We start from the raw sequence: 27024 nt of genomic DNA on the forward strand, positions 1-27024 counted from the left end.
CTCTCAGCTCCTCCACCTCAGCACAGAGGTCACCTGTATTGTGGCCAAAAGCAGGGAGGCTCTTCCTCACAGAGCAGTAACATGCCTACCCCCCGCAGGTCTAGGATACAGTCTGTGAAAAATGAAGAAGCCCAAGTGCTCGCACTCACTTAGGCCTAGGAAGTGGAAAGGCCGACTCAGTTATGATGGAGTTTTCATGAAGAATTTTCACACACTTCCTTCATCACCCCAAGAATAAAGAGACACAGACACGCATTTTTCAAGGTATTTCTTTTGTAAAGGAGCCCAATTTGGCAACTAGACTGAAAATCTTCCAAAATTCTGTACAAATGTGTAATATACAAATATACACAAGGCTTTTGCCGAGAAAAGACAGCACAACAAATGACAGGCGGCTTTGGTGTTACATACCACCCTAGGGCATCTCAATACCCCCTAGGAATGTAAGGGGCTGATGGACCACAACATAGGCTACACATGTAAAACACACTACAATTACACTATGTACACTTAAGTATAAAAGACCCACTGTCCCCTTGGCCAGCTCACAAGCCCTCTGGCAGGAAGGCAGGCCATTCACCAGATAACCCATACTAGGGGAACTCCTTTAAGTGGGAGAACCTTGCAGAATGAAGTGGTTTGCCCTAAAAACTATTAACAGCACAAGGCATGCCCTTAACGAGAAAGGTGGTCAGAGTGAATTCAAGAGATGGAGCACTCCTTGTGCTCTCTGGAGCTCCTTGTCATCCCTCTCTCCCTCCCTCCCTCTCTCTCCCTCTCTCTCTCTCTCTCTTTCTCTCTCTCATCCTCTCTCTGAGTCTCACTCCATCTCAGTGAACCGGGCAAACATGGCCTTCCGGACAGCATCTTTGTAGGAATCTGCACCAGACAGTCCGTATGCGCTGCCTTTGGCTCCTAGGCCAGCTCCTTTTAGCCGGACTTGAGCCTGGGGGGGGATAAAACTGCTGTCAGCAGCTGGCAGGTAGGGTGTGGACTGCTCCCTCTCCCCCTTATCTAACCCACTCCCTACTGAGTTGGACCACCCTCTGGAAGACAGGAGAGGAAGTTTTAAATGAAGACATGGATTTCTATATTGGAGACCTAGAGTAGGTTTAAGGACTGAAGGGATCAAATAGGTAAGGGAGACAGGCAGATAGAACCATACCCTCCCCTACTCCTATGCCTGTTCAGCAAGCATTTTAAGGGCCCCAAAGCACAAAGCATTGCACTGAAGCCCAGGGAAGGTCTGGTAATTTTGGGCACAGATCACAGCAGGACAGCTTGAAGTCAGCAGAACTCGCTTGCACAAATCAACAGTAAGAGTCTGACCTAAGCTATGTTGCCGGGTCAGAGAGGGAGCAATCACTGGCGGTGCTTTTGTCTAGAAGGTCAGTGGTTGAGGGCCTCTGCTCCTGGGCTCTGAGTAAAGGATTTCTTATCATGGATGGAAACCCTACTAAATTATAATTTGTTTTATACATAAGCAAAATCACTTAGAAATTAAAGCACAGTACCTTTCTAAAAATCCAATCTAAGCTACACGGGTCTGAATTGGTGTTAAGTTAGGGTTTGTTTATAACAAAGGACATAGGAAGACACAGCCCTTAGGAGAAGGTAGGTTTTACCCAAAGATACCAAAAGACCAGAAAAATCAAGTAGGGTGCCACACCCATTCCTTCCACTGACATCTTAAAAGGAGCGTGAAATATGGGAGGGCTGCAGAGAAGACAACTCCCACTGGGTCCTAGGTCCTCTGGGTGCTTCAATCTCATCTCTGGGATAAGCCTGCAAGCCACTGCTTACCTCAATGGGGGCTGTGATGCCTTGACACTTTCTTCCCAAACCTGAGCCTTCCCGCCAACCCATGGCCTGCAGCATCTTGTTGCCAATGTTACTGTGGTCAATGCCATCTTTGGTGGGCTGCTCGTAATTCCTGCCAGTGGCAAACACACAGTTACTTAAAAAGCCAGAGACCTGGCTCACAAAGTGGAAAATGTGCACAACACATACACAGTGCCAGCATCAAACTGCTTCTTGCGCTTAGGTTCTGGAGGTTCTGGAATGCCGTACTTCTCCCGTCTTTCTGCAGCTCGATCCCGGTATTTCATCTATGTGGGAAAACAAACATGGTTAGAGATATTCAGACTTCAATCTGTAGCAGTCTCATGCACCCACACTTCAAGATTATCACCTCAAGTGCTTTCTTCACCTGGAGCTTGGCCTTTTAGAGTGCTCTCAAATACCACATGCCCTGTCTCCCTCGCTGCACTCAGTCATATCCAAAACGGCAGGTTTGTAGAGATGAACTGTGTGTGGAACCTGGGGTAGAACTATGTTTCCAACAACCAGTTTTATTTAATGAGTCACCTCTTGTCAAGGTCTTCAACCAGCCTGCTGGGCGTGGGCACAGCTTGCCAAGGTCCTCGAGGGAGAGGAGGGCAGAGCTGCTGTACCCCCTCAGCATTTGGACAGGCCAACCTCCAGGGAGACAGAGCCAAGGAGACTTCCAGAGACCTGTTCTACAGTCCCTGGGGAGACGGCACAGTAAACAGTGGGAAAAAACAGGAAAGCAAAAGCCCTAACTACAGATACTATCTTGGGGTGAGAAATTTCAAGTAACTTGCTCACTGGTTAATCTCTAACCGATAGGCCTCTATTTGTATTTAAAACCCTACCCAGCTGGCTCTCAACCTGCCTCATCAACTACCAAATGATCGCCCATTAGTGGCCCCCCAAGCTTCTCCTGCCCACTGCTTCCTTCCACATCACCTGCAATCATCTTGTGTCCTGCTGTTCCCTGGGCCTCATTTGAAGCTCCTCTCATTGTTCACAAAGGCTTCCCTGGCCAAGCCAAATGAGCTCACTCTCTCCTTGCTAAAATCCAGAATACTTCACCAGCAAGTATCTGGCACTCAGGACTTGTGAGCAGCCTTGAGCACCCTCATTAAGGGTCAGTGCAGGGCTCATAAAGCGCACAGAGTTGGGTGCAGTCTACATAAGCCACAATGGCCAGGTGACAGGTATGTGGCAAATCCTACCCTGCCCCTGGGGCCTGAAACAAGTGCTACAAATAAAAGCCAAAGGCAGTTACCCCAAGACACTCTAGCAGCACATTGACCCCCATTCACCTCTCTCTCCCTCAGCTCCAAGGCTTCCAGCTCCTGCTCGCTCAGCCTGGATCGTCGGTAGATGTCCATATTTTGCTGTACGAGAGATTTTACAGACAGTAAGAATTCACACCTACCTAATTTGAGATATCACAACATTATCAGTATCTATTATATTCTAAGAGTCAAAGCCCAATTCACTACACTACAGCATGAAAGCCAGAGCCCGGTGCATACAGAGCTGCCACAGTCCTTTCCACTCTATAATCTAGAACATACTATAACCAGGAGCAGCCTTCTAAAAGGCAATCATTTAATACAGGTATTTACTGAAACTTCACTACCGTCAGGGCACTCACAGCATCTTGCTGCCTCCCCTCCCTGCCTCAGATCAGCTCAGAGAAGCATGGCCACCTTGTGTAGGTCTGAGAGCTGCTGGTGCCTGACCAGGGCATCTCTGTTTGGGAACTGGCGCCGGCAGAGCAGGCAGGCCATCTTCTTCCAGTCGGCCAGCTTTTCTTCTTCACTCTCAAGTCTCTCCACCAGCTCCTCTTCATTGTCACTGTCACCACTGTAAGCAGCAACCAGACCCCTCTAGGGACAAAAGGAGGGTGGGTCATTGGAAATGTACAACAGGAAGATAGCATGGCTAAAAGTAATGCCTAATCCAAGCTGTGAGAGTACGCCCATTACCCGTACTGAGTGGAGCAGCCAGGTCCTCCAGTGCTGGGCTCAAGAGCCTCCTGGTACCAACCCTCTTGGGGCCCCAAGAAGAGTTCCCGGATGGCTGTTCTCAAACTACTGACCATGTTTGAAAACCCCAAATACAAAAGATCAGAGTAATGGCCCACCCACATTAGTATCTACCAATAAAACATGTTTTTTTCTTGTCTTAATTTTCTCTTTCCAGTCTGTAAAACTCTCTATTTACAAATGCAATAAAACTCAATTAACTGAGCTCAGGAATTTGGGCTTCATTCCCTGCTCCATCTCTCCAGTTCTCAACTCACACAGGGAAACCAAAGCCCTGAACATGGATTCTATGTGCAGAAGCTGCTCCAAATACCCACTGACAGGGACCAATTAAGTAGAAATCACATTAGCCAAGATGCAGCTGAGTTTCAAAGTGAGACACAAAGCACAGATATGGTCTTTAAACTCTGGTGGTACTTCCTTACTTTGAGGGGATTCTCCTCATCTCCATTTCGCACCAATTCGGGGATGAGCTGCTGCCTTTCTGCTAAGGCTCCCTGGGAAACAGAGAACAAGTCATAAGCCTCAAATTTTACCTAAGTTCCCCTCATGAAGTAAGGCCATTCTTGCTACTGTTACCTTCTTCTCAAAGAGAGCAAAGCCAGCATCTGCTGCAGCAGATTCTCTCCTTTCTTCTTCCCTCAAAGAATTGACAGGTTGAAAGCTGTTTTTAAAATTTTCTTTCTGCTTGTTTAAACTCTTAGCCCAGCGTTCCATGTCTTTGGCAATCTAAAGTCAAACAACAATCACAAAAAATACACTTAGGTAGAGGAACTTAGAAAACAGTCTCCTATGCCATGAAAACTAGCCATTATTGTAACAAACTGTAACAAAACCCCTTTTTCCCTTACCTTTATGAGATACTGCATACAACCAAAATCATTAAAGGTCTCAAAAGTCAAAGTATTTTAAATTACATAAATAGTTTTTATGGATGGTCTCTATCTGCTTCCCACTGAAGTTACCTGTATAAATGACTTTTCCTCCCTGGACTGAAGCTGGGACTCAAGCAGGCTCCTGCACTATGCAGGCTGATTAATGACTCTTTTCTTCTTGCTGCTCCATCAGAGGGAACTCTTCAGTGAATTCTTCTAACCGCAGAAAGGCACTGGAAACCCCATACAGCCTTATACAACCTAAATCTCAGGGACTTCCCTGGTGGTCCAGTGGCTAAGACTCTGCTCCCAATGCAGGGGGCTCGGGTTCTATCCCTGGTCAGGGAACTAGATCCCTCATGCCTCAACTAAAGACCCTGCACACGGCAATCAAGATCCCGCGTACCACAACTAAGACACGACGCAGCCAAATAAATAAATATTAAAAAAAAAAAAAAAAGTCTTTGAGTCTTTCAGGATTTTTTTCCCCTAAGTACACAGGCAACTGACAGACAACATATGGTAACACTAAAAAATTGCAAAATGCTCTACAAACTTGATATAAATAACATGTGTGGCCCCATTTTAAAGAATCCAAATAAAGCAGATATAAATGCTTTGCCCCCCTGCTTCCCCCTCGACAAAAAAAAACATAAAAATTAAGCCCAATATCCCAGAGAGAAAGATGGGTCTGTTGGCTGGGTCATGATCTTACCTGCTGTGCTGTTTTGCTCTTGGGTTTCTCCTTCTTTTCCTTCCCCTCTTTTACAGGAGGTAGGCCCGTCTGCTGGTGGGAGTTAGACTCTGCAGCCAGCACGTAAGTCTCCTTCTCTCCATCCCAGTACAGGTACTGCTGGGTTAAGGAATTGTAGTAGTACTGGGGAAAAAAATACCATTAATGCAGATTTCTGCTGTGTTGAACCATTAACTTCAAGGAGAATTTTGTAAAAACCCACATCAAAGTTGTTTTGTCAAAAAAACTAAACATAAAAACAAAGCATGTTGCAGACCAGTAATATTTTCTGTGTAGATAAGAGGTGCTGTACACCTTGGTGTAGGTGAGGATGAAGAACCAGCCAAGAGGTGTGAAACCTCTTGGGCTAAAGTAGAGTGTAGTTTCTTTTCAAGAGTCTAGTTCCCATTAATTTAATCCCTGGGCCTGGAGGGTACCCAAAGAGAAACGTGTCTGACTCCTTTCCATAGACAGACCATTTACACAAACCAAGTGGCCAGAACATGTGGTTCAGGAGGAGCTTTATCTCATATGTCCTCCATGACGAGTTAACATCTCATTGTTGGGTTCAACCATACAGAATCCTGCCTGTGGACACCCAGGCAACCAAACAGGTTTGCAACAGGCTAGCTCCGGAGTCTGGAAGGAGGTGACATGTGAAGGAACCTGATCTGAAATTTGTGGGGAGAACCACAACAGAGAATAGGTAGCAGTTATCTCTCCTCTTCTCTATTCTTCAGTCAATCACTCTACCTGCTTAACAGGGACCCAGGAGAGATGCCTGTTGTTATCTCTTCCAGGGCAGGTGGTGAGGGTCAGACACAGGAGCCACAACTTCTATGGCCGCCAAGAAGCGGCCATAGAAATATCTGCTTAATATATAGGGCATAGGGTTTCTTTTCAGGTTGATGAGAAGGTTCTATAATTAGATAGTGATGATGGCTGCACAACACTGTGAATATACCACTGAACTGAACACTCTAAATGGTTAAAATGGTGAATTCTATGTTACATGAATTTTATCTCAACTAAAAAAAATACACAGTAAGAAAAAAAATGGCCTGGGAAAGGTCAGACTTCACAAGCAAGAGCAGTGGAAGAACCATGCACAGGCTCAGCCTGCTTGGCAGGTCCCACACAGCTTCACACCTGACTCTCAGAAACCACAAGCTCTCAATGCCAAGTTCCTGTTAAAAGCACTTATTTTTACTGTTCTATATATACATACGGCTCCTGGTCATAAATAGCTGTTTATTTATGGGGTGTTAATGTTTCTTTTCCTCTTTAAAAGTTATATACACCACCAAAAATAAAATACCACTCCACACATCTGCTAATTTCTACTCTCAAAAATACAAAGGGTTGCTAAGTAAAAGAAGCCAGACACAAAAGGTCACATATCTGATTCCATTTACACAAAATGTCTAGAATAGGCAAATCCAGAGACAGAAAGCAGACAGCAGTTGCTGGGGTGGGACAGGATTAGGAAGTGACTGCTTAATATATAGGGCATAGGGTTTCTTTTCAGGTTGATGAGAAGGTTCTATAATTAGATAGTGATGATGGCTGCACAACACTGTGAATATACCACTGAACTGAACACTCTAAATGGTTAAAATGGTGAATTCTATGTTACATGAATTTTATCTCAACTAAAAAAAATACACAGTAAGAAAAAAAATTACAATTAAAATTTCTATCTAGGTCTTTACATGAAGGTTAACAGTCACCTATAAATTTTAACTTGACAAAATAATCCATGGTTTAGAAGTAAGAATAGTGGCTACGGGTGGGGTTATTGACCGAATAGCAACAGGCATCAGAGAACGTCCAGCGTGCTAGGAATGCTCTCATTCTTATCCCAGTGCTGGTATATGTATGAACGCATATACATGTAAACATTCAAAGAACTGCAAGAACTGCATGTCAGTTTCATGCATTTTTCCATATGTACATTATACCTCAAAACATGTATTTTAACCCTTAAATTACCTGCGAGTTGGGGTCATAGTACAGCCCTGTTGTCGGATCATAGTAATATCCTGAAGATTCATCATACTGGTAAGTGGACGTGTCAGGCACTGCTGCAAAAAACAAAATCCAGCATACAGTCATTCCAGGTAAGAAACTGGCTTTACTTCAAATTCTAAACCACTGAGATGCAGCAGGCCTTAATGGTGTTCTCTCACATCCCCAAGTGTCCCTCTGACACCCACAAAGGGAGAGGAACTCTTATTAAACAAAGACAACAACTAGGACTTTCCAACTGTCAACAGCCCCATGAGGTTTGGCTTACCATATTTGGTACCAGGAACTACACCAGTGGGGGAAGCGGCTGGGGCCTGTGTACTTGTGCTAGTGCTAGGCTGTGCTTCCTCAGTCTGGAAAGAACAGCAGCTTCAATATAATTTCAACTGTAAAGTCTCTCAAGAGAACTAAATCACTGCAATAGGGCCCCCTGACAGACCCACTGTAGCAATGATCTAAGGCAATCCTTGAGCAAAACACGTGTTGACAACGTTCTTCCTAAAGGTCAAGTCGAAGCATGCATAGTATAAATACACCCTGTTTGGAATCTTGCACTTAAAATATATACACAAAATTATTTTATTATCTAATAATATTTGACAGAGAAGTGAGACTGGAATGTGTGTGTATTATTCAATCCTAGCTCATACAGCAGGAAAAGATAATACTAGTATGGCAACACAAAGCTTCCCCAACAGTCACCAGTTCTGTATCTAAAATGACAGGATTACCGGAGAGCCGGGTGGATTGGAGGTCTGATTATATAGCTGGGGACTCTGAGATACTACAGCCGCTGAGGTGGTGGTCACTGCTGTGCCTGATAATAAACACAGGAGTTAGAAGAGCCAACGCACTGAACTCTAAGCCAAACAACCTTATCTGTAATGCCCAATCTAGCATCTTTGCATATGTCAGTTCTTAACAACCTAATTCTCAATAAGTACTCTTGAACCTATGATATTTTCATTTTTATAATCCTACTAGAATGTGACACACAAAGTCAAAAATTCTGTTATGATGGCTAAGAAGAAGGAAGAGAAGAAAGTCTCCATATCTGCTCTGGGGTTGAGAATAGATTTAATTGCCACACCTTTATAATTCTAGAACAAAAAACTGAAGCATAAGCTTTTAGAGTGACCCTTCTGATTAATATCTGGACACCAGACGACTGTAGGGCCACACCGTATCTGCTTACCTGAACCTACATGGTCACCCATGATTCCTAACAACACAGACAGGGAAAATATTGAATTCCAAGAATGAACACTCATCACATGGTCTTAAGAGCTTCTTATCAGCTCCTGATGTACACGAGCAATCCCAATATTCCCCTAGGACCTTAGGCATGTGGTGACAACCCTGAATGTGTCCTATCCCCAAGTTTTGCAGGGAAATGGCCCTCATAGATTTATTTGGGTCTAATGAGAACATCTAGTTCTATCTCCTCAATTGTATTTGCTTAAACAAAAATAAAGGGAATATGAAGTTTATTACCTGATGCAGATGATGCATCCGATTCCAATCCTCCAGCCTGTTGCTGATAAAACTGTTGGTAATCCTGTGAGTACTGTAGAAGAGTCCACCATTAAAGCTGCTATTCTCAGAAACCCTCTGGAGACCAGAAGTTGGATGTTGGTCAAATCTACCTACCTGAGCATACTGGGTGTAGCCATCTTGGCCTGGCTGTAGGTAACTGTAGTCAACATTGCCTCCTTCGCCACTCTGAGACTACAAAATACCAAAAGAAGAGGAAACACAGACATCAAGTTTTTGAAATGTCCTTGGAGAGCTTCCAAGGCAAGCACCGCTGGAGAGGTTACTTCTGTGAATCCAGGCAACACCACCACACTGCTTTGAGCAAAAAGATCCTCCATCTTACCTGGGTGGAAGACCACTGAGCGGCAGCAATGGCTGTACTAGCCACGGAGAAAGCACTGACCCGGTTACCATCTGGGAGGACCAAGTCTCTGAAACCACAATGATCCAATCATGTGATTCTATCTCAGTATGTTTCCAATCACTAACCCCACACTACCCAGAAAACAGCAATTCACTCTAGCCTTTGTTGGAAGGTCTCTAATGCCAGCAAGGCCACATTTCAGATGAGGAAGGGTTCCCATGGGCAAAGCCCTAAGTGGGCAAGTGTCCCTATAGTATTTCTATTCTCCTTTGTACTCTTCCATCTAATAAGGTGTCTGCTGGATGAGCAATGATACTAGAAAGGGGAAATTTACATCGCTAGAATGAAGCTCTATATACATGAAGCTGCATGTTGTTCTGGAAGTAAAGAATTATATCCAGATGGGTTTGCACCATCCTGAAGCAGTTTGCATAGCACTTATTCTCAACCCATCTGCCATGTCTCTCTTTGTCCTGCTCTGAAGTTTTCTGGCAACTGGTTATTGAGACAGAGGGAATAAGCTCTAAGAAGACAACTGTGTCCTGCCCAGCCAACCAGGAAGGATAGTGTCTCAATGTAGAGAACATGGGCTTTGAGTGCAGTTAGCAAAGCATCCCTGGACAAGCACACAGATGCAGCAGTTTGAAGTAAGGACAATGAAGCCACTCACTTTCTGGCACTTTTTGCAAAATCAACCCCAATAGTTTTGCCATCAATTTTCAAAGGAGGATGGAGACTCTGTAGTATCTGAAGCAGCTGAGAAGCATCCTGAAGGAAAATGTGAAGAAATACAATTTTGTCATGTAATTGAAAATCTCTCTCTACTACCTAGCCCAGTCAAAGAAATATTAAAAAAAGAACAGCAATTCATTCTTATTTGTGGATATGAAATCATGAGAAAAAAATTAGCCCTCTTTCCTCCAGGACATGAAGGTACCCAGTATTATTAAAAGAGTAAATGCTAAAACAGTCTAAAACAAAGCATGATGAAAGGACGAAAACTATGGCTCAACCTTCAGTTATCTACAGGTATATATGGTATTTTTACCACTTACTGAAGTCATCAGCCTGTAATTTACCACTGTAATAACTGTCATTTCTTATGTCTTTAACTTCGGGCTCCAGGAGCCTTACACGCAGTATCACAATTGGATGAACCACATTTGCCTCTTAAATCTCAGTTTCTTTTAAAAGGAAAGATTCAATGAACATCTCACCATTGCAGAAGACAGCTGCACAAATGCGAAGCCTCTGTTCTGCTGGGTCTGTTTGTCTTTTATGAGGCGAATGTTATTGACAGCTAAGGACGCGTAGGGAGACAGTGCTGTCATGATGGAATCCACCACAGTGTGTGGAGCTATGTTTCGAAGTATGATTGCTGCAGGTGAATGAGACAAATGACAGATACATGCATTCCCACCACCAATGCTTTTCAAGGCAGGTTCAAGTACAAACAAACAAATCCATTTTGGGAGGTTTCTAGCATATTTGACCCTTGAATGCAGGGGGATTAGGGGTGCTGACCCCACCCCCATCCCAGCCACACAGTCAAAAATCTGTATATAACTTTATAGTCAGCCCTCTGTACTGGTAGTTCCACATCCCCAGATTCAACCAGAGGATAGTGTACTATTATAGCATTCATTGAAAAAATCCATGTTGTTCAAACCCATGTTGTTCCAGGGTCAATTGCATATCTTTCACACTTTGACATGGAGAAGATTCTAAAAACCAGTCTTTTATGAGGCAACCTGAAGCTACTGCTCCTCATTAAAAATGGCAGGATGGGACTTTCCTGGTGGTGCAGGGGTTAAGAATCCGCCTGCCAATGCAGGGGACACGGGTTCGAGCCCTGGTCCGGGAAGATTCCACATGCTGCGGAGTAACTAAGCCCGTGAACCACAACTACTGAGCCTCTGCTCTAGAGCTCGCGAGCCACAACTGCTGAGCCTGCGTGCCAAAACTACTGAAGCCTTCATGCCTAGAGCCCGTGTTCTGCAGGAGAGGCCACCGCAATGAGAAGCCTGCTCACCGCAACTAGAGAAAGCCTGTGCGCAGCAATGAAGACCCAGCGCCAGCCAAAAATAAATAAATAAAATAAATGCAAAATAAACAAATAAATAAAGGGTAGGGAACAAAAACATCAAATGGGGGTCAATTTCCAACATAACGGCCAAAAGATTACATTTGAACTTACTATCGCAGTAGTAATCTACAGACTGAACTGATTCTGTGGTTCCAGGGGGCACTTCCTGTTCAGAGTCTACAAGAAAGAAAAGAAAGAGGAAGAATCAGTAACTGAAGACAAACAACAAACCAATATAAAAAATACATTGAGGGGCTTCCCTGGTGGCGCAGTGGTTAAGAATCTGCCTGCCAATGCAGGGGACATGGGTTCAAACCCTGGTCTAGGAAGATCCCACATGCCACGGAGCAGCTAGGCCTGTGAGCCACAACTACTGAGCCTGCGCGTCTGGAGCCTATGCTCTGCAACGGGAGAGGCCGTGACAGTGAGAGGCCCGTGCACCGCGATGAAGAGTGACCCCTGCTTGCCGCAACTGGAGAAAGCCCTCACACAGAAACGAAGACCCAACACAGCCAAAAATAAATAAATAAATAAAATTAAACAAACAAACAAAAACATTGAAATACCAAAGTTTTAATTTTAAGTAAATGTAGCAGTTATTTTTTTCTTTTTTAACCATTTGTGGCTATAGTAAAACCTTATTAATTTTGACATGATTTTAAATGTGGAATGCAAAAATTGGGCCAGTGGAGGACTGACATTACCTCTATACTAAAGAAAAGCAGATGCAGAATGTAAACAAGGCGAGCAGACTTAATTTTGGAACATAAAAGAACTATTTGCACTCTCAATCATCAGCAGGATCTATCTAACCTAAGGTAAGAAGGTTTAAGGAAAATATATAGGTTACTTGTTTAAATGCCCTACAACCCATACTTTTCCTTAGGTTCACAAACAATCCAATTAGTCAGGGTTTAATACATATTCCCAAACAGCTGAATCTGGGCTTACCAAACTTGTCTGCTCCACATCGGAAGCATTTTAGTCTTTTCCTGAAATTGTTAAGGCAGCACTGGAAAAAAAAAAGTTTTATCTTGGTTATTTCTCACAGTAGGCCGGGCTTACTAGTAACAATGTGGGTTAGAGCAAGAGGGCCATGGGCAAGTCCCAGTGAGGAACAACAACAAAAAAAAGCAGAAAGTGATGCCATGTATCCAAGATAAAGGGATATTAACCTAAAAATTTAGAATGCTTTTACTACTATGTGAATTTTCCCAAGAAAAACAAATTTTGATGTATTCTGAAGTAGAATTCCATTTTTATCAAGCTGGGGAAAAGTTTTAGTTCACCCCAAAATCCTACAGCAAGCCACTGGCAAAGTTCTCCCTTATATCAGAAGAGCACCATAAGGACTTCCCTGGTGGCGCAATCGTTAAGAATCCACCTGCCAATGCAGGGGACATGGGTTTGAGCCCTGGTCCAGGAAGATCCCACATGCCGTGGAGCAACTAAGCACGTGTGCCACAACTACTGAGCCTGTGCTGTAGAGCCCGCGAGCCACAACTACTGAAGCCCATGCGTCTAGAGCCCATGCTCTGCAACAAGAGAAGGCACCATGATGAGAAGCCTGCGCACTGCAATGAAGAGCAGCCCCCGCTCACTGCAACTAGAGGAAGCCCATGCACAGCAACAAAGACCCAATGCAGCCAAATAATAAATAGAAAAAAAAAGAAAAAAAGAAAAAAAAAAAAAAGAGAGAAATTGCCAAAAGTTGAGAGCTCTAGAATTCAAGAAACCATAAAGTGAAATAAACTTAAAATCTTAATGGAAACACTGGGCTTAGAACCAGGATCTTAAACAAAATCTCTCATGTTTGAGGGATTCTGTCCTCTAATACCTACTCAGGAGGACCCAAGAAAAGTCAGAAAGTACGAAAATCACCTTATGATAAAAGCTGGTGGTTGTGTACTTACTCGTTTCCTGTTTGGACAGTCAAACAAACAAACAGAAAACAACAAAACCCCAAAAGAGTTTTGTCTATTTGGGAAGAATGCATGCTTACCTTGTTACAAAGCCAATCTTCAAACTTAGGTCTGGGATTGCTATAATGCATTGCAATATGCTTTCCTTGAATCACCAGCTTTTTCTGTAAAAAAAGAAGTAATTAGTTATTCCCATTGTGAGGAACATGTGTCCATTTTCCCAGGGCAGAGCACACTTCGGAAAAATCAGTGCTCTGGAATTAAATGGACAACATACGGGGAGGACCAACCACCGCCACCTATACTCTGCCCATCCAATCCTTCAGATAGGCAGTAAGAGAATGGGATGCGGAGTAAAGGTAAACGGAGTCAGGGAGTGCTGAGAAAGCTGCCACACACTAAACGCTGACATGCACCAGGCCGTGTCTCCAGCAGAGACAGAAGTCCTAACATTCATCATTGACAGGCTGCCTGAGAGTGACAGTCTATTTCAAAAAGCAGAAGACACAACTCTCCCAGTTCTGAGGTTGTCTCCTACTTTAGCCCTTAGCATGGTGTCCTTGGGCTTCGCTTCACTTTTTCCCCAGTCCCCCATCCTTACGCAAAGTGAAAGCCTTTACATTTCCCCTTCCCCCAAATTCCTGCTTCAGATGTGTCCTTTGGGGGACAATGGGAGGGGAACTCATTTTTAAAGGGAATCTGGTTACAATTTTCTCAGGAGGAACTAGTCTGAATGCCATCGACTCTAAAACAGCTAAATGAGATTTCTTCCTGCCAAGTGCACCACGTGATGTCCTGAGTGACACATGTGTTCTTCACTGAAATAGATGGTACTCTCCTTCAAGATGAGTAACCAGGAGGCCAATGAAGTTTCTTCAGGGGGTTAGGAAGTTTGTAAATGTTCATATATCACCTCATCCTTCAAGTCAACCATGTGACTAAAAAGGACTTAATTTTCAAAGGTCAAAACTCCAAGCTGAATGAGTCTACCAAGAGTATACCCAGCACCTGCCCCCAAAGAGCCTTCATTTAACAGGCACATCTTTTCTTTTTCTTTTTTTGGGGGGGAGGGGAAGGGAGCAGGATGTTCTGACACTGCCAGAACAGATTTAAGTAGGAGGCTAGATATCCAAATTTTTTTTAAAGGAGTCTAACCCCTCTAAACATACATACTGTTGAGTAATTTGGTTCTTGCAAATCCTGGAAGAGTTAAGACATGCTGTGAATGTTGTCTCTGCAATATCTAAAGACAAGACTGCATGTCTGGCCAAGAGGGAAAGAGCTGAAGGCCATCCACTCACTGTGTTGTAAAGAAGCAAAAATAGAGAAGCTGGGAGATATGTCAACAGATCATCCCACTAGGAGGGATGTGTGCTGGGGGAGACTCCAAACTATCACTGAGTCCCTAATCCTACTGGCCTTTTATTTCTGGAGTGAATTTGAACTGTAATGAAATATTACACATTAACATAGCTTTGTATACATTAAAATTGTGGAGATTTTTAAGTGTCTTACAGGTTTTAACTTCCTAGGAGTTTTAAACTCCCAAGCAAGTCATTTGATACATCCACCATATTAAAAGATGCTGTCATGTAAAGAAAGCAGATTCACATGAAGCTTGCCCATGTCCTGAATTTTATTAGGATGGTGTCCATGGTATGAAATGAATGAAGATCTACCATTATAAGATCAGGCTGTCACCTCTGGGTTAAGGAAATGAGAGGCTTAAAAATCTAACAAGTCAATCAAAATGATACCCTCATTAGTGAGTCTTGCTATAAATGATAATAAGTCATCAAAGAATAAACTCTTATTTATGAGTGACAAATCATAAAATGCTGCAGAGAAGCAACATAATGAGTTAAGCAGACTTCCCAGAATGCACTTGGTTAAGGCATTCAATACTGTGCTTTGGAGTTCTGGCAAAAAACGTTATTTAAGTGCCAAGCACTGAACATTATCTCGACAAACTGTAGAACACTTCAGTTAATGCTTCTTAAAGAATCATCAATGATTTGCTTTGAACAGACTACAAAAGGCATTCTCAGGGAGATTAGAATGATAATGCCACTCTAACTAGATCAGACAGCAGCAGGACACCAGCTCCCAGGCTAATCTCATCAGACTTATTGTTCAGAAATTCCACTACGTCCTTATATAGTCCTTGAAGACCCATGTAAGCAGTTACGCCTCCAGGAAGCTTACAGTCTCCAAGCGAAATAAAAAATTACTTACAAAATGCCTGTAGCAGACTTCAATTATATTCTCTTCACTGTCAAATCGAGAGTTGGATAATCTAAGATTACTCTCAATGGACATAATAGGAATATAATCAGGTAAGGAAAAGGGGAATATTAAAGATGTCTTGACAACTACCAGACAAATATTCAGTGGTTAACAAGGCCCTGCCAGGTAGCCATGTTTAAAGGCAGAGCAAATTCTGCAATGTAGTGCTTGGTACTGTATTTATTCTAGTAACAGCAATTTTAATATATACAAAGCTTTTCTTTTTTTAAAGTCACTCCTTTGGAACAAACCACTCCTTCAACCTTTTTTTTTAAAAATTGTACAGACTTGTTCCATTTTCATGAATATCTAGACTTGGTGAGTGAAGCAACCTGATTGGCTTCCATCCAGCTGGTAGCATCTTGCAAGTGATAAAACTCCACGAAGGCGAAACCACGGCTTACACCTAGAGACAGCATTCAGATATAGACGGGATACTCGTGTTAGTCAGTTCCTTTATAACAGGTGAATCTCTCTCCCACTGCTTCAACACTGCGTGACAAAGCCAATTGGGAAGCAGCTTTACAAATGTGACTTGACTTGGGGATCTTCTTGATACTTTGCCATGGCAAGGAACCAAGCCGCCTGAACTAAATGCCACTCGATTTGATTCCACGCTTAAAAAGTAACCATGCAACCGACTACAAACAGTCAAACAAGGAGTTTATAAATCACTACTTACCGAAGGGAAAAAAAAGCCCCTAAAAACAAAGTTTTTAAAAAGGTCCTCAGATGCTTTCTAACATCGTTTTCAAACAGTCACATTCCTTAGCCATGGCAAACCTTTCATTCTGAATTCATGTGCTTGAAGACTGGGGATATCAGGATGTTCTTTAGGGACTGAGGTGGGAATGGGGAAGAGAACCAGAACAGCAGGAACTAAGCAAGCTCTCACCTGTTTTCCTCTTCATCAGCCTCACGTCCGCAGGCTGAGGGCCTTCAAAGGATTCCATCATTTCTCGAATCTGCACAGACAGGGTTTTACACATTTATAGTTAAAGCTTTAGCCACAAACTATTCCACACTAAAGAGAGGTCAAAGACTAGGGATTACATTAACTGCTTAATTAGCCAAGTTTTAGCTTCTATCATCAAAATGTAATTATTCTAAAAATAGAATAAAAGAAGGAACACTTCTCATAGAAACTGATGTACTGTAACAGATTTGAAGGCATTCTTTATATGCTGACTGGGAATTTCCTCAGGCACAATTATTTATGTTGTGATACACAGTCTTGCTCATGGTATGCCTCCCTCCTTTAGTCTAATCTTGTTGTTCTTTCTACTAAAGGACCAGAGAGAAAGATGAGATTTAAAAAATGCAGACGATATGTCACTGTCTTCTGAAGTATGCAACCAAGTATCAATGCCAAAAAATGAGGAACTCCCTTAAGATAAATATTTTTTGCACAATATCTTAAAGAAATAGCTTCCTTACATTTACATTAATGGTGAAAATTAACAAAGCTCATAATATTCTTCGGCTCCTAGTAAAATCAAAGTAAACATTAATTGGGCATGTAGAAAGACTTCTGGCTGGTAGGTTTGTTATTGATGTCAGATCAAACCCTTACTGCAAAAGGCAAAATACATTAATAAATACATTAGTCTCTTTATCAATCATACCAGGCAGTGATACTCCCAGGGAGAAAACCAGGGTCAAATCTGTGAAACAAGATTCTTAGTGGCCTCCACTTTCCATAATTATGTGTAAAGGCTGCAGGATTATATACAGTCAATCCTCATTATTTGGGGATTCTGCACTTGCGGATTTGCCTACGCATTAAAATTTGTTAACTCCAAATCAATACTTGTAGTGCTTTCATGGCCATTTGCAGACACGTGCAGAGTAGCAAAAAATTTGAGTCACCTGATGTATATGTTCCTAAACAAGTGTCCTACTCATAGTCTGTTTAGTGCCAAGTTTTTCACATTTTTGTACTTTTTGTTGGTGATTTCACTGTTTAAAATGGCTCTCCAAGTGCAGTGCTGAAGTGCTGTCTAGTGTTCCTAATGCAAGAAGGAAGGCTGTGATGTCCCTTACAAGGAAAATATATTAGAAAAGCTTCATTCAGACATAAGTTACAGTGCTGTGAGTTCAGTGCTAATGAATCAATAGCATATATTAAATAAGGCACCTCTAAACAGAAATACACACGAAACAAAGTCATATATTGATCTGTTAATGAAAATGTTGTGACCAGAGGCTCACAGGAACCTAACTTTGTATTTCCCCTAAGAGCATGGTTCCATACCCCCAGTGCCTTTACAGACTGCAACTACCACAACAAATATAAGGAAAATCGACTATTTTTTCATAAAGAGTATGTATGAGAAGTGCTACACTGAGCCAGACCCAACCACCTGACTCAAGTTCATGCTTGGTAACACAGTAAGAAAAAAATCAGTCACCAGAGTAACTAAAAACAGTTTCTATAAAAGTAGTGACACAGTAACATACATAGTAACATAATTAACTAAACATACATAGTAACATAATTAACTAAAGACAGTTACTCTAAGAGTTCACATGTCAGTGGGGGACTAAAATAAAATGCAATACTGAAAGTGATAAACAAATTCAGAAGATTAAATACTATAATTTTAAAATGTTTTAAAGATCCCAATAAGCAAATTTTCTACAAATACTGCAAAAAATTTGGCAACCTCAGAAAGTCTATTTTGAAAACCTGCCTTCTTAAGGTAAGCACTTCTAGTTCTCTCAGAAGCCTGAAATAAATAAGCATTTCAATCTTGTTTCATTACCAAAAGGGAGTGCCCACAGAGTCAGCTAAGGCATTGCTCTCCCCATGCCACCCACTTCTTCTGCACGCTCCCAGGGCCACAGGCCTAAAAGACTCAAGGGGACAGTATGATCAACAAGTAAACTTTCCTCAACTGACTCCTGCAAGATTTCTTGTATCCCCTCCTCCCCTACTCCACATGCTCATGACTGCTGCTACCTGAGCTGAGCTCTGCCTTCTTTCTACCCCCTACCATTCCAACCTACATAGCTTTTGTTACCAGGTAAAAACCTCAGTAGCTTTCTTTCATACTTAGCTGGGCTTTCAAAGACTCCATCACTGGCCCCCAAAGCACCTTCCCATCCACCTCTCTCTTGCCAAAAGCCTTTGATTTCAGTCGTATCAAGCTGATTTGGGCCAGTCCACATCTCATCCTCAGTTCTCCACCAGACCAAAACACTTCCATCCGCCAAGAATCAGCTCAACTAAAATCTCCCTGGAGCGCTTCCTTGCCCTCGACCAGTTAACTCAGCTCCCTTAAAGAATCCTCCAGAGTTACTCCACAGAACCACTTTCAACAAGACCTTTTCCAACACCTATCCCTTTCTACTGTGCATTGTCTTCATTATCTGCTGACCTTAGCTATTCATCCTTAAGCTTTTATGAGGCAGGATCCATGGTTCTGCATCACTATAGCATAGCAGTACACAGTGTAGCAAGTGTGCTATGGATCACAAATACCCATTATTAATTCTAACATCCCATCTCACATTTGTCACTTCCAATGTTTAGAAGACCAAGGCTGTGTGAACTCAGTACTTATCTTTAGCTCTAAAATTCACTAAACATTAGTCAGAATATTACTCTGAATACTCCAAGACAATAGATACTGGCATAATGCATGTTTTATAAATGTATTTCAAAACATCACATTAATTTCACAAACAACATTGGCTGAGCAGCCTCCTGCATTCAAGGGTTGGGGATACACTTAAGAAATTCCACCTGGTAGGTCAAGAAAGGCTTCAGGGACTTCCCTGGCAGTTCAGTGGTTAAGATTCCGTGCTTCCACTGCAGGGAGCATGGGTTTGATCCTTGGTCGGGGAACTAAGGTCCTGCATGCAGCACAGAGCTGTCCTCCCAAATGAAAGACAGAAGGAAGGAAGGGAGGGAGGGAGGTAAGGAGGGAGGGAGGGAGCGAGGGAAAAAAGAAAGAAAGAAAAGAAGGGAAGAAAGGAGGAAAGGAAGGAAGGAGAAGGAAGGAGAAGGAAGGGAGGGAGGGAGGGAGGAAGGAAGGAAGGAAAGAGGGCTTCAAGGAGAAAAAAAGGGCACACTGGTAGAATGATGGACATGTCCAAAGTGGCGTGCAGCAAAAGCAAGTGGTAGATGTGGCTGGAAGGAATGCGTAAGGGTCAGAGATACCACTGGAAATCAGGCAGTGCCCAGTACACCAAGGCCGTAGTTGACCAGATGGAGAAGTGGGGAGCCACTTCTGAAAAGCCTGTGGCTTTTCAGAAGTTTAAAATGGATAATATAATTTCCATTAAATCAAAGGATGGCCAAATCATAAAATGTTCTTACAGATACACCCTCACCGAGTAAGTAACCAATTCAATAAACACGTACTGGCTACCTTCTAATAGCTATTATTGAAGGAATAACTGCTCCCTGTAGTTCTTCTGAAAACTCTACATTGAGCTTCAAAGCCTAAATACAAATGATAGATCTGTGAATCAAGTTGAGAGAACTCCACTCTAATTACAGAAATGTATTTCACTAGATATTAGCTTGAGATATAGTAACACAAGAAAATAATGGTAGAAGCGCAAAGTTCATTGTGCCTATTGGATTGCTCATTAGAACTGTTGGTTCCCCTTACATCGCTCTCCGTGATGGTGATGGGAAGGCCGCGAAGCATGATGGTCTTGCTCTCCCTCTCATCACTGATGTCATGCCTATAGTCATGCTCGCCATAGTCACCATCTGAATGGTAGCCATCTTCGGATCGGTCACTGTTCCTTCTTTCACGTTCTCTCTGATTTACAATAAAGAAAATTGTAATTCAAATCACACTGGGCTTATTTATACCCGTTGATCCAGTCCCTCCGCTTGTAGTAATTTATCTTTAGGAATAGAGATAATACAAGAACTCCATGATGATGTTCACTGCAGCATCTTCTAAAACAGCATAAAACAAAAACAAGAACAGAAACCCCCAAACCTGGCAACAATCATTTAGTTCAGAAAGAATGGTTTAACAACTCACCAAACAGTATAACAACACACAATGAAACACTATTACCTGTTAAAATGATTATATGCATAAGAAAAAAAACAGTGCAAAATTATGTGGGCTGCACAATTACTGTTAAACAAAGCTAATGCATATGGAAAGAAATGTGAAAAAAGCTATGCTACAATGTTAAACTACAACTTTTAGAAACACCATCTGAGGCAAAGGGATGGTATATAATTATGCCCCAATTGTCTCACCTTTAAAATGAAAATAACACCTACCTTATAAGGTTGTAGTGAGACCTGAATGAGTTCATGTAAGTCAAGTGCTCAAAAGAGTGCCTGGTGCATAGTGAGCCCTAAGTAAACCCTGGCCAGTATTTCTATGACTACAGGGCTCTGTCTTTGAGGGTTATAGTTGACTCAGATTTCAGAATAATAAAGAGTTTGAATATAATACTCCTCTTGAGACATTTCCACACTTGATATGCTTATTTCAAGAATCTTGGAGGTTCTGTGCATATAATTCATAATTCTAACAATTCTATAAACAGTTGTTGGTCACTCACCTCTGGACTGTCATAGTCTCGGTAGTCATCATATCTATCACCCCTCCGATCATCACTAGATCTTTTGTAATCTGAGTCCCTCCTCCTGCTTCTGGATTCACGCTCATCACGATCATCCCTGTCTATGATGGATCCGTATCTTCCACTGCGTTCTGTTCTACTCACTCTGCCATGGAAAATAATTTTCATTTACTCTTCAGTAAATCACATTTTGTCCCTTTAGAAAACATGGTTGAAAAACCACACAACCCACATCTCCGTTTATAAGATATCCAACTAGTTCAGTGTATCCCTTAAAATTTATCACCAAATTCCAATTTACAAAGACAATGACTGGGAAAACAGCTATGTCCCTAAGTACAAAGGTAGTTTTCAGGAATTCATACTAAATGTAAAAATATAGCTATCATGGGCTTCCTTGGTGGCGCAGTGGTTGAGAGTCTGCCTGCTGATGCAGGGGACGCGGGTTCGAGCCCTGGTCTGGGAAGATCCCACATGCCGCGGAGCAACTAGGCCCGTGGGCCACAACTAATGAGCCTGCGCGTCTGAAGCCTATGCTCCGCAACAAGAGAGGCCGCGATAGTGAAGAGGCCTGCGCACCACGATGAAGAGTGGCCCCGGCTTGCTGCAACTAGAGAAAGCCCTCGCATAGAAACGAAGACCCAACACAGCCAAATAAATAAATAAATAAATAAATAAAAGATTAGAATACTAAAAATATATATATATAGCTATCAAATGTATGGGTTTAATATTTTTGAGAGAGTCTGGCTGCCCAAGTTCATCTTGCATTTTCCCAAGCCTGTGGCCTTTACATCACCTCTTTCATCTCTGATTTCAGATCTTAGTGATCAATCTAGACTGGAAGAATGAAATTATAGTTGTTCCCGCCAGGGACTGGTTCCAGGACCTGTTGCAGATACCAAACCCATGGATGCTCAAGTCCCACAGTTAGCCCTCTGGTATACACAGTTCTGCATCTGCAGATTCAACCAACCACAGATCATGTAGTACTGTATTTATTGAATAAAATCTGCCTATAAGTGGACCTGCAAAATTCAAACCCATGTTGTTCAGGGGTCAACTGTTTTAGCATTTCACTCAATTACAAAGGAGGACATGTCCTGACTCATCTGCTCTGAAGGGTATCTCCCTACTGAGAAATGGACCAACAAACTGGATAACCTGTCTTTTTTCCCCATTAGGCAGTTAACCAAGTTCATTTGTTAGATATAACTAGCACCATCAGAGAACATTATTTCCTATAACATCTGATTGACTGATTGATTGATTGGCTGCATTGGGTCTTCATTGCTGTGTGAGGGCTTTCTCTAGTTGCGGTGAGCGGAGGCCACTTCTTGCTGCGGTGCAAGGGCCGTTCACTGCGGTGGCTTCTCTTGTTGCAGAGCACGGGCTCCAGGTGCATGGGCTTTAGTAGTTGTGGCTCACGGGTTCTAGAGCACAGGCTCATCAGCTGTACACAGGCCTAGTTGCTCCGTGGCATGTGGGATCTTCCCGGACCAGGGCTCGAACCCATGTCCCCTGCGTTGGCAGGCAGACTCCTAACTGCTGCACCACCAGGGAAGCCCCTGATTTATTTTTGATTACTGAGCAGCACTGGGCTTCACAGGAAAACCTAATAACAAAAGGCTTACCCATTTGACCACAGATATAAATAGTTCTTTCATAAATTGTTTACCAGGTTCATAAAACTACTATGTAAGGACAAGACAAAGAGAAGGCTTATAAGGGCCTCATTTAGAGTATACAAATTTCATAAAAAGAAACAAATGAAACAAGTAGTCTAGGACTATTCTGAAATGTTAAGTATGTAGATGAGAGACCCTAAAACGGTAAATGTTAATTTATTTGGAACCAGACTACTGACAAAGCATTAAAACAATGATATCATGTGACATGAACACTTCATGAGTCCCAGTGGGCCATTAATTTGATCTATCACTGGGACTGGACTCAATATTAAGGAGGCAGCTGGATGAATAAATAAAGGTTATGTGTTTAAATCAAATGGTTTGAGTCAGAGAATCCACAGATGACACAGGAGTCAAATGCTCCCATCTTAATTCTTTACTAATTCTTTAGCAGTTTTTCTTTCTTCTTTTTTTTAAAAAAATGTAACCCATGGTCCAAAGCTTCTCAGCTCTATAAATCTGGATCATCTTGTCATGGAGGGGATAATAACAAGAACTGGCATTCACTGATTGCTTTCTACAGCCCAGGTACTGCGCAAAGTGACAGACAGTATGATCTCCTAGCTTCTTCCAGAAGCTGTTTGTTATCCACACCAGGAACCCTCATGACTTACTATTCCACCCAGCCCTCCTTTGCCTAATTCTTTCTTACCCTTCAGGCTTCACCTTAGAGAATACTTTCTCCAGGAAGCTTTCCTGGCCGTTTCCAAGAAAACACATGTTCCTAAGTGTTCTAACAGCACCCTCAACTTCTTTTAACATAGCACAGTTCACACAGTATTTTAATTATCTCATTAAACTGTGTGCTTGTGAGAGCAAGTATCATGAAAGTGCTCACAGCAATGCCGGACACAAAACAGACACTCAAATATTTGTTTGATAAACAATTTTTAACAAATAGCTCAGTCCCCATTGAAATGCTGAGATCAAAGGCATGTAACAGTAATAACTTACCGTTTGTCTGAACCCATTGTCCTGCTGAAGATCTAGCACACTGCTCCAAAAGGTTCAAATTTTGTTTTTCCTAGGAGACAAAAGAGATAGGTTGCTGCAAATCTGAGAGATCACGTAGTCAACTGTTCCATAGCTGGAACACTACTGAGATTGGAATTTCATTAAACCATTAACAGTGATTATCTAAGGTTGGGGGGGTGGGGAGGGAAGCGGGGACCAACTGTCAACATTAAAATTAAGCTAACGTTTTGTTAACAGTGAGCATAGCAGGAAGGCGAAGCACAGTAAAAAATATTACATTCCACATTCAATAACAAACCCATAAAAGGATACGAGCAGAAGGTTTCTTCCCTGCTCCTGCTGTAGGATTACAAAGCAAAAAGGGCACAGCTGCAATCAGCTCCCTGTGTTCTGAATCAAAGCATTGGGATAGTTGACCGTTAAAACATTAATCAAAGTGTCTGTATTAATACAAGGAGCGAAACGAAATTCAAAAATTACTTATGAAAAACTTAACCTTTCAGAAGCCCGATGCTGAGGTGATTGAAAATCTACTCCATTTAAAATGCAACGGGCTGATCCAAAGCTATCTCAAACAAGGGTAAACCTCCACACGACTTAATTCCTAGGTAACAATAATCACCACAGGTTCCAGAGGTGGCCAGCCTGGCTCAGCTGCGCACCGGCGGTGATAAAATATCACAGAGCTAGACTCCGTTCGATGCGTGCGCGGTCCAAGAAACTACTTACTGTCGTCCCTGGCGCCTGTTCTAGGCAGGCGCTCAACGAACCTTTGCTGAATTAATAAATGGAAGAGAACCATCCGGGAGAAACCAGGCCCTAGGCAGAATCTCTGATGCCTCCCCTCATCGCCTGGGCAGTGCCCGGACCCACCTCCGCGGGGTGTCGCGGCCGAGATGGCGGCGCCACGGCCTGCGCGACCAACTCAGGCGTCCGGCTATCTCTTCCTGCTTGCACTCCCGCCTCCCGACCCCCAAGAGGTTCCCAGTCCGCAGATCAGCCTTCACCGAACAGCTTTCCGGAGAGGGCTGATTCAGGTCAAGCTGCGGGGCGATGACGGCTAGAGACTGTCAGGGAGCCCCTGAGAAGTAACCGAGGGACAAACGACGGCTTCATGCTCAGCTCAGGGTAACTACCCAGCTCAGCTGGGTAGTCGGAAACACGTCCCGACAGGGGCACACTCAGAGCTCGAAAGAAGCGGGCCTAGGGCTGGGCGGGAGAACGCTCTCTGAAAGCTGACAGCGCTAGCAGGGAGGAGGGGCGCGGCTCTCCAATGCCTCCGGTAGCCGTTCGAGAGATCCGGCTGGAGCTGGATCGACCGCCGCCCGCGGCTGACAGGGAGGCTCTACAGGGCCTGCTCCAACAGAAGGAACCGCCGGTTATTACGGGCGGCCGCCGCACTTACCTCCAGGAAGGACGGAAGTAGCAGCAGTAGCGGTTTTCTGCCAAGGGATTCCAACAGGGTACGGCCGCCTCACAAAATGGCGCCTCCGTCGACGGCCGTCTCCTACCCACAGTACCTCGCGCCTATCCCCTCCCCCCCCCACGCTTCCTATGGAGGTGTCCAATCCGCGAAGGGGTCTGGCTGCGCGAGGGCTGCTGGGTAGTGTGGTCGCTAAGGCAACCTGTCACTTAACTACGCCCTGTGTCAATTTCCTGCGTATTTCCCTTTCTTCAAAACCCAGGCCTAATATCCAGTCTGCCTTTTGCAGTTACGGATCAGAGCTTTTACCTTTATTAGGCATAGTAATTATTTGCTTTGCTACAAGGGTCTTAGAGAGTACAGTTTTCTTTCACCGACGCGGTGTAAACCATCACGTTTAATCTGGCTTTAAGAGAAGGAATGTAGGTCTATCGCCTATTGCATTATTGAATGCTAGATTAGATTATTGGGCTACATGCTTTACAAATTTCTATTTTCATTTTCATCACCTATGAGGTGGTTATTAAATCCATTTTGCAACTAAGGAAATTGAGGTTTATGGAAATTAAGAGGATTTAAAAAAATTTTTGGTTGCATTGGTTCTTAGTTGTGGCAGGCAGGCTCCATAGTTGTGGCACACAGGCCCCTTAGTTGTGGATCCAGGACTCCTTAGTTGCCGCACGTGGGCTCCTTAGTTGTGGCATGCGAACTCTTAGTTGTGGCACACATATGAGATCTAGTTTCCTGACCAGGGATTGAACCTGGGCCCCCTGCATTGGGACCGTGGAGTGGAGTCTTAACGCCACCAGGAAGTCCTTCCAGGGTTAATTTAACAGTTACTACTTGGCCGTCTAATAGAGTATCAAAATTAACACAGCCAAAAGCCAACCTTGTCTCCTTCACAGCCTTCCCCACCCCATAGTTAGCAACCCCCTGCTTCCAGTTACTCAGGACAAAAACCTTGGAGTCATCCATGACTCCTTTTTTCCTCGCACTCAATCTATCAGCAAATCCTGTTGACTCTACCTTTAAACTATATCTTGGATCTGACCACTTCTAGCTGGCTCAACTGCAGTTCACTTAGTTAAAGCTATTATCACTGTCCTTGTTTTAGAGAGACAGTAGGCCACACTAAAATGTCACACTATAGATTCCAAAATATAGTGGTGGAACTGGGATTTGAACTAGTAAGTTTAATTTGAGCCCACGCCCTCATTCACTAGAATGTAAACTCCAGAAGGGGAGGGACTTTTGTCTGTTTAGTTCACTACTATATCCCCAGTGCCTCTACTGCTGCCAGGCACATGGTATGCACTCAGTAAATATTTGTTGAATGAACAAATGAATCCACTACCAAAGCTAAAAGTGCAACATTTGTGGCGGAAAGAACCAGGGATCCTTCAGCAATTCAGAGAGAGATATTTTGGACCCTCACTCATCAGTCAAATGGTGGTATTTCTAAGTATCCAGTTAGCATAACTTGCCCACTGGCATTATTTATAGATGTAGATTTAGTGGAACTGATTTTTCCGGTCACATATACAGATTGAATAATTAGACCGTGACAGGGCAGAGGAAGATATTAGATGTGGAAAACCACACTTATACTCTTTTCTTTCTGAATAAAAAGAAATCTTTTAAGAATAAGTAGAAGGGGGACTTCCCTGGTGGTCCAGT

The 27024-nt window shown here is 43.0% G+C and overlaps 1 protein-coding gene across 4 annotated transcripts; it reads right to left on the minus strand.

Annotated features, from left to right (window-relative positions):
* Positions 1–253: 253 nt before the first annotated feature.
* Positions 254–25460, minus strand: RBM5 (RNA binding motif protein 5). 4 transcript variants are annotated; one of them, XM_059076806.2, is made up of 25 exons: positions 25330–25460; positions 23904–23973; positions 21238–21403; positions 20313–20468; positions 16586–16655; positions 16023–16096; positions 13485–13568; positions 12434–12494; positions 11594–11659; positions 10614–10774; positions 10067–10164; positions 9376–9463; positions 9147–9224; positions 8991–9063; positions 8228–8313; positions 7765–7849; positions 7461–7552; positions 5451–5612; positions 4440–4589; positions 4286–4357; positions 3522–3701; positions 3129–3203; positions 2011–2108; positions 1804–1933; positions 254–946 (listed from the first exon to the last, which is right to left on the minus strand). In XM_059076806.2, exons 2-25 carry the CDS (start codon positions 23918–23920, stop codon positions 821–823), a joined length of 2448 nt encoding a protein of 815 aa, XP_058932789.1. In that variant the 5' UTR covers positions 23921–23973; positions 25330–25460; the 3' UTR covers positions 254–820. The 4 variants fall into 4 exon arrangements, with proteins under 4 accessions (XP_058932789.1, XP_066900258.1, XP_066900260.1 ...); XM_067044157.1 differs by lacking the exon at positions 25330–25460 and adding an exon at positions 24798–24819; XM_067044159.1 differs by lacking the exon at positions 254–946 and adding an exon at positions 1300–1419 and having other exon boundaries at positions 25330–25444.
* Between the last annotated feature and the right edge of the window lie 1564 nt (positions 25461–27024).

This window comes from Kogia breviceps, chromosome 10, assembly GCF_026419965.1.
Source record: "Kogia breviceps isolate mKogBre1 chromosome 10, mKogBre1 haplotype 1, whole genome shotgun sequence".
In the NCBI taxonomy this organism is placed as follows: Eukaryota; Metazoa; Chordata; class Mammalia; order Artiodactyla; family Physeteridae; genus Kogia; species Kogia breviceps.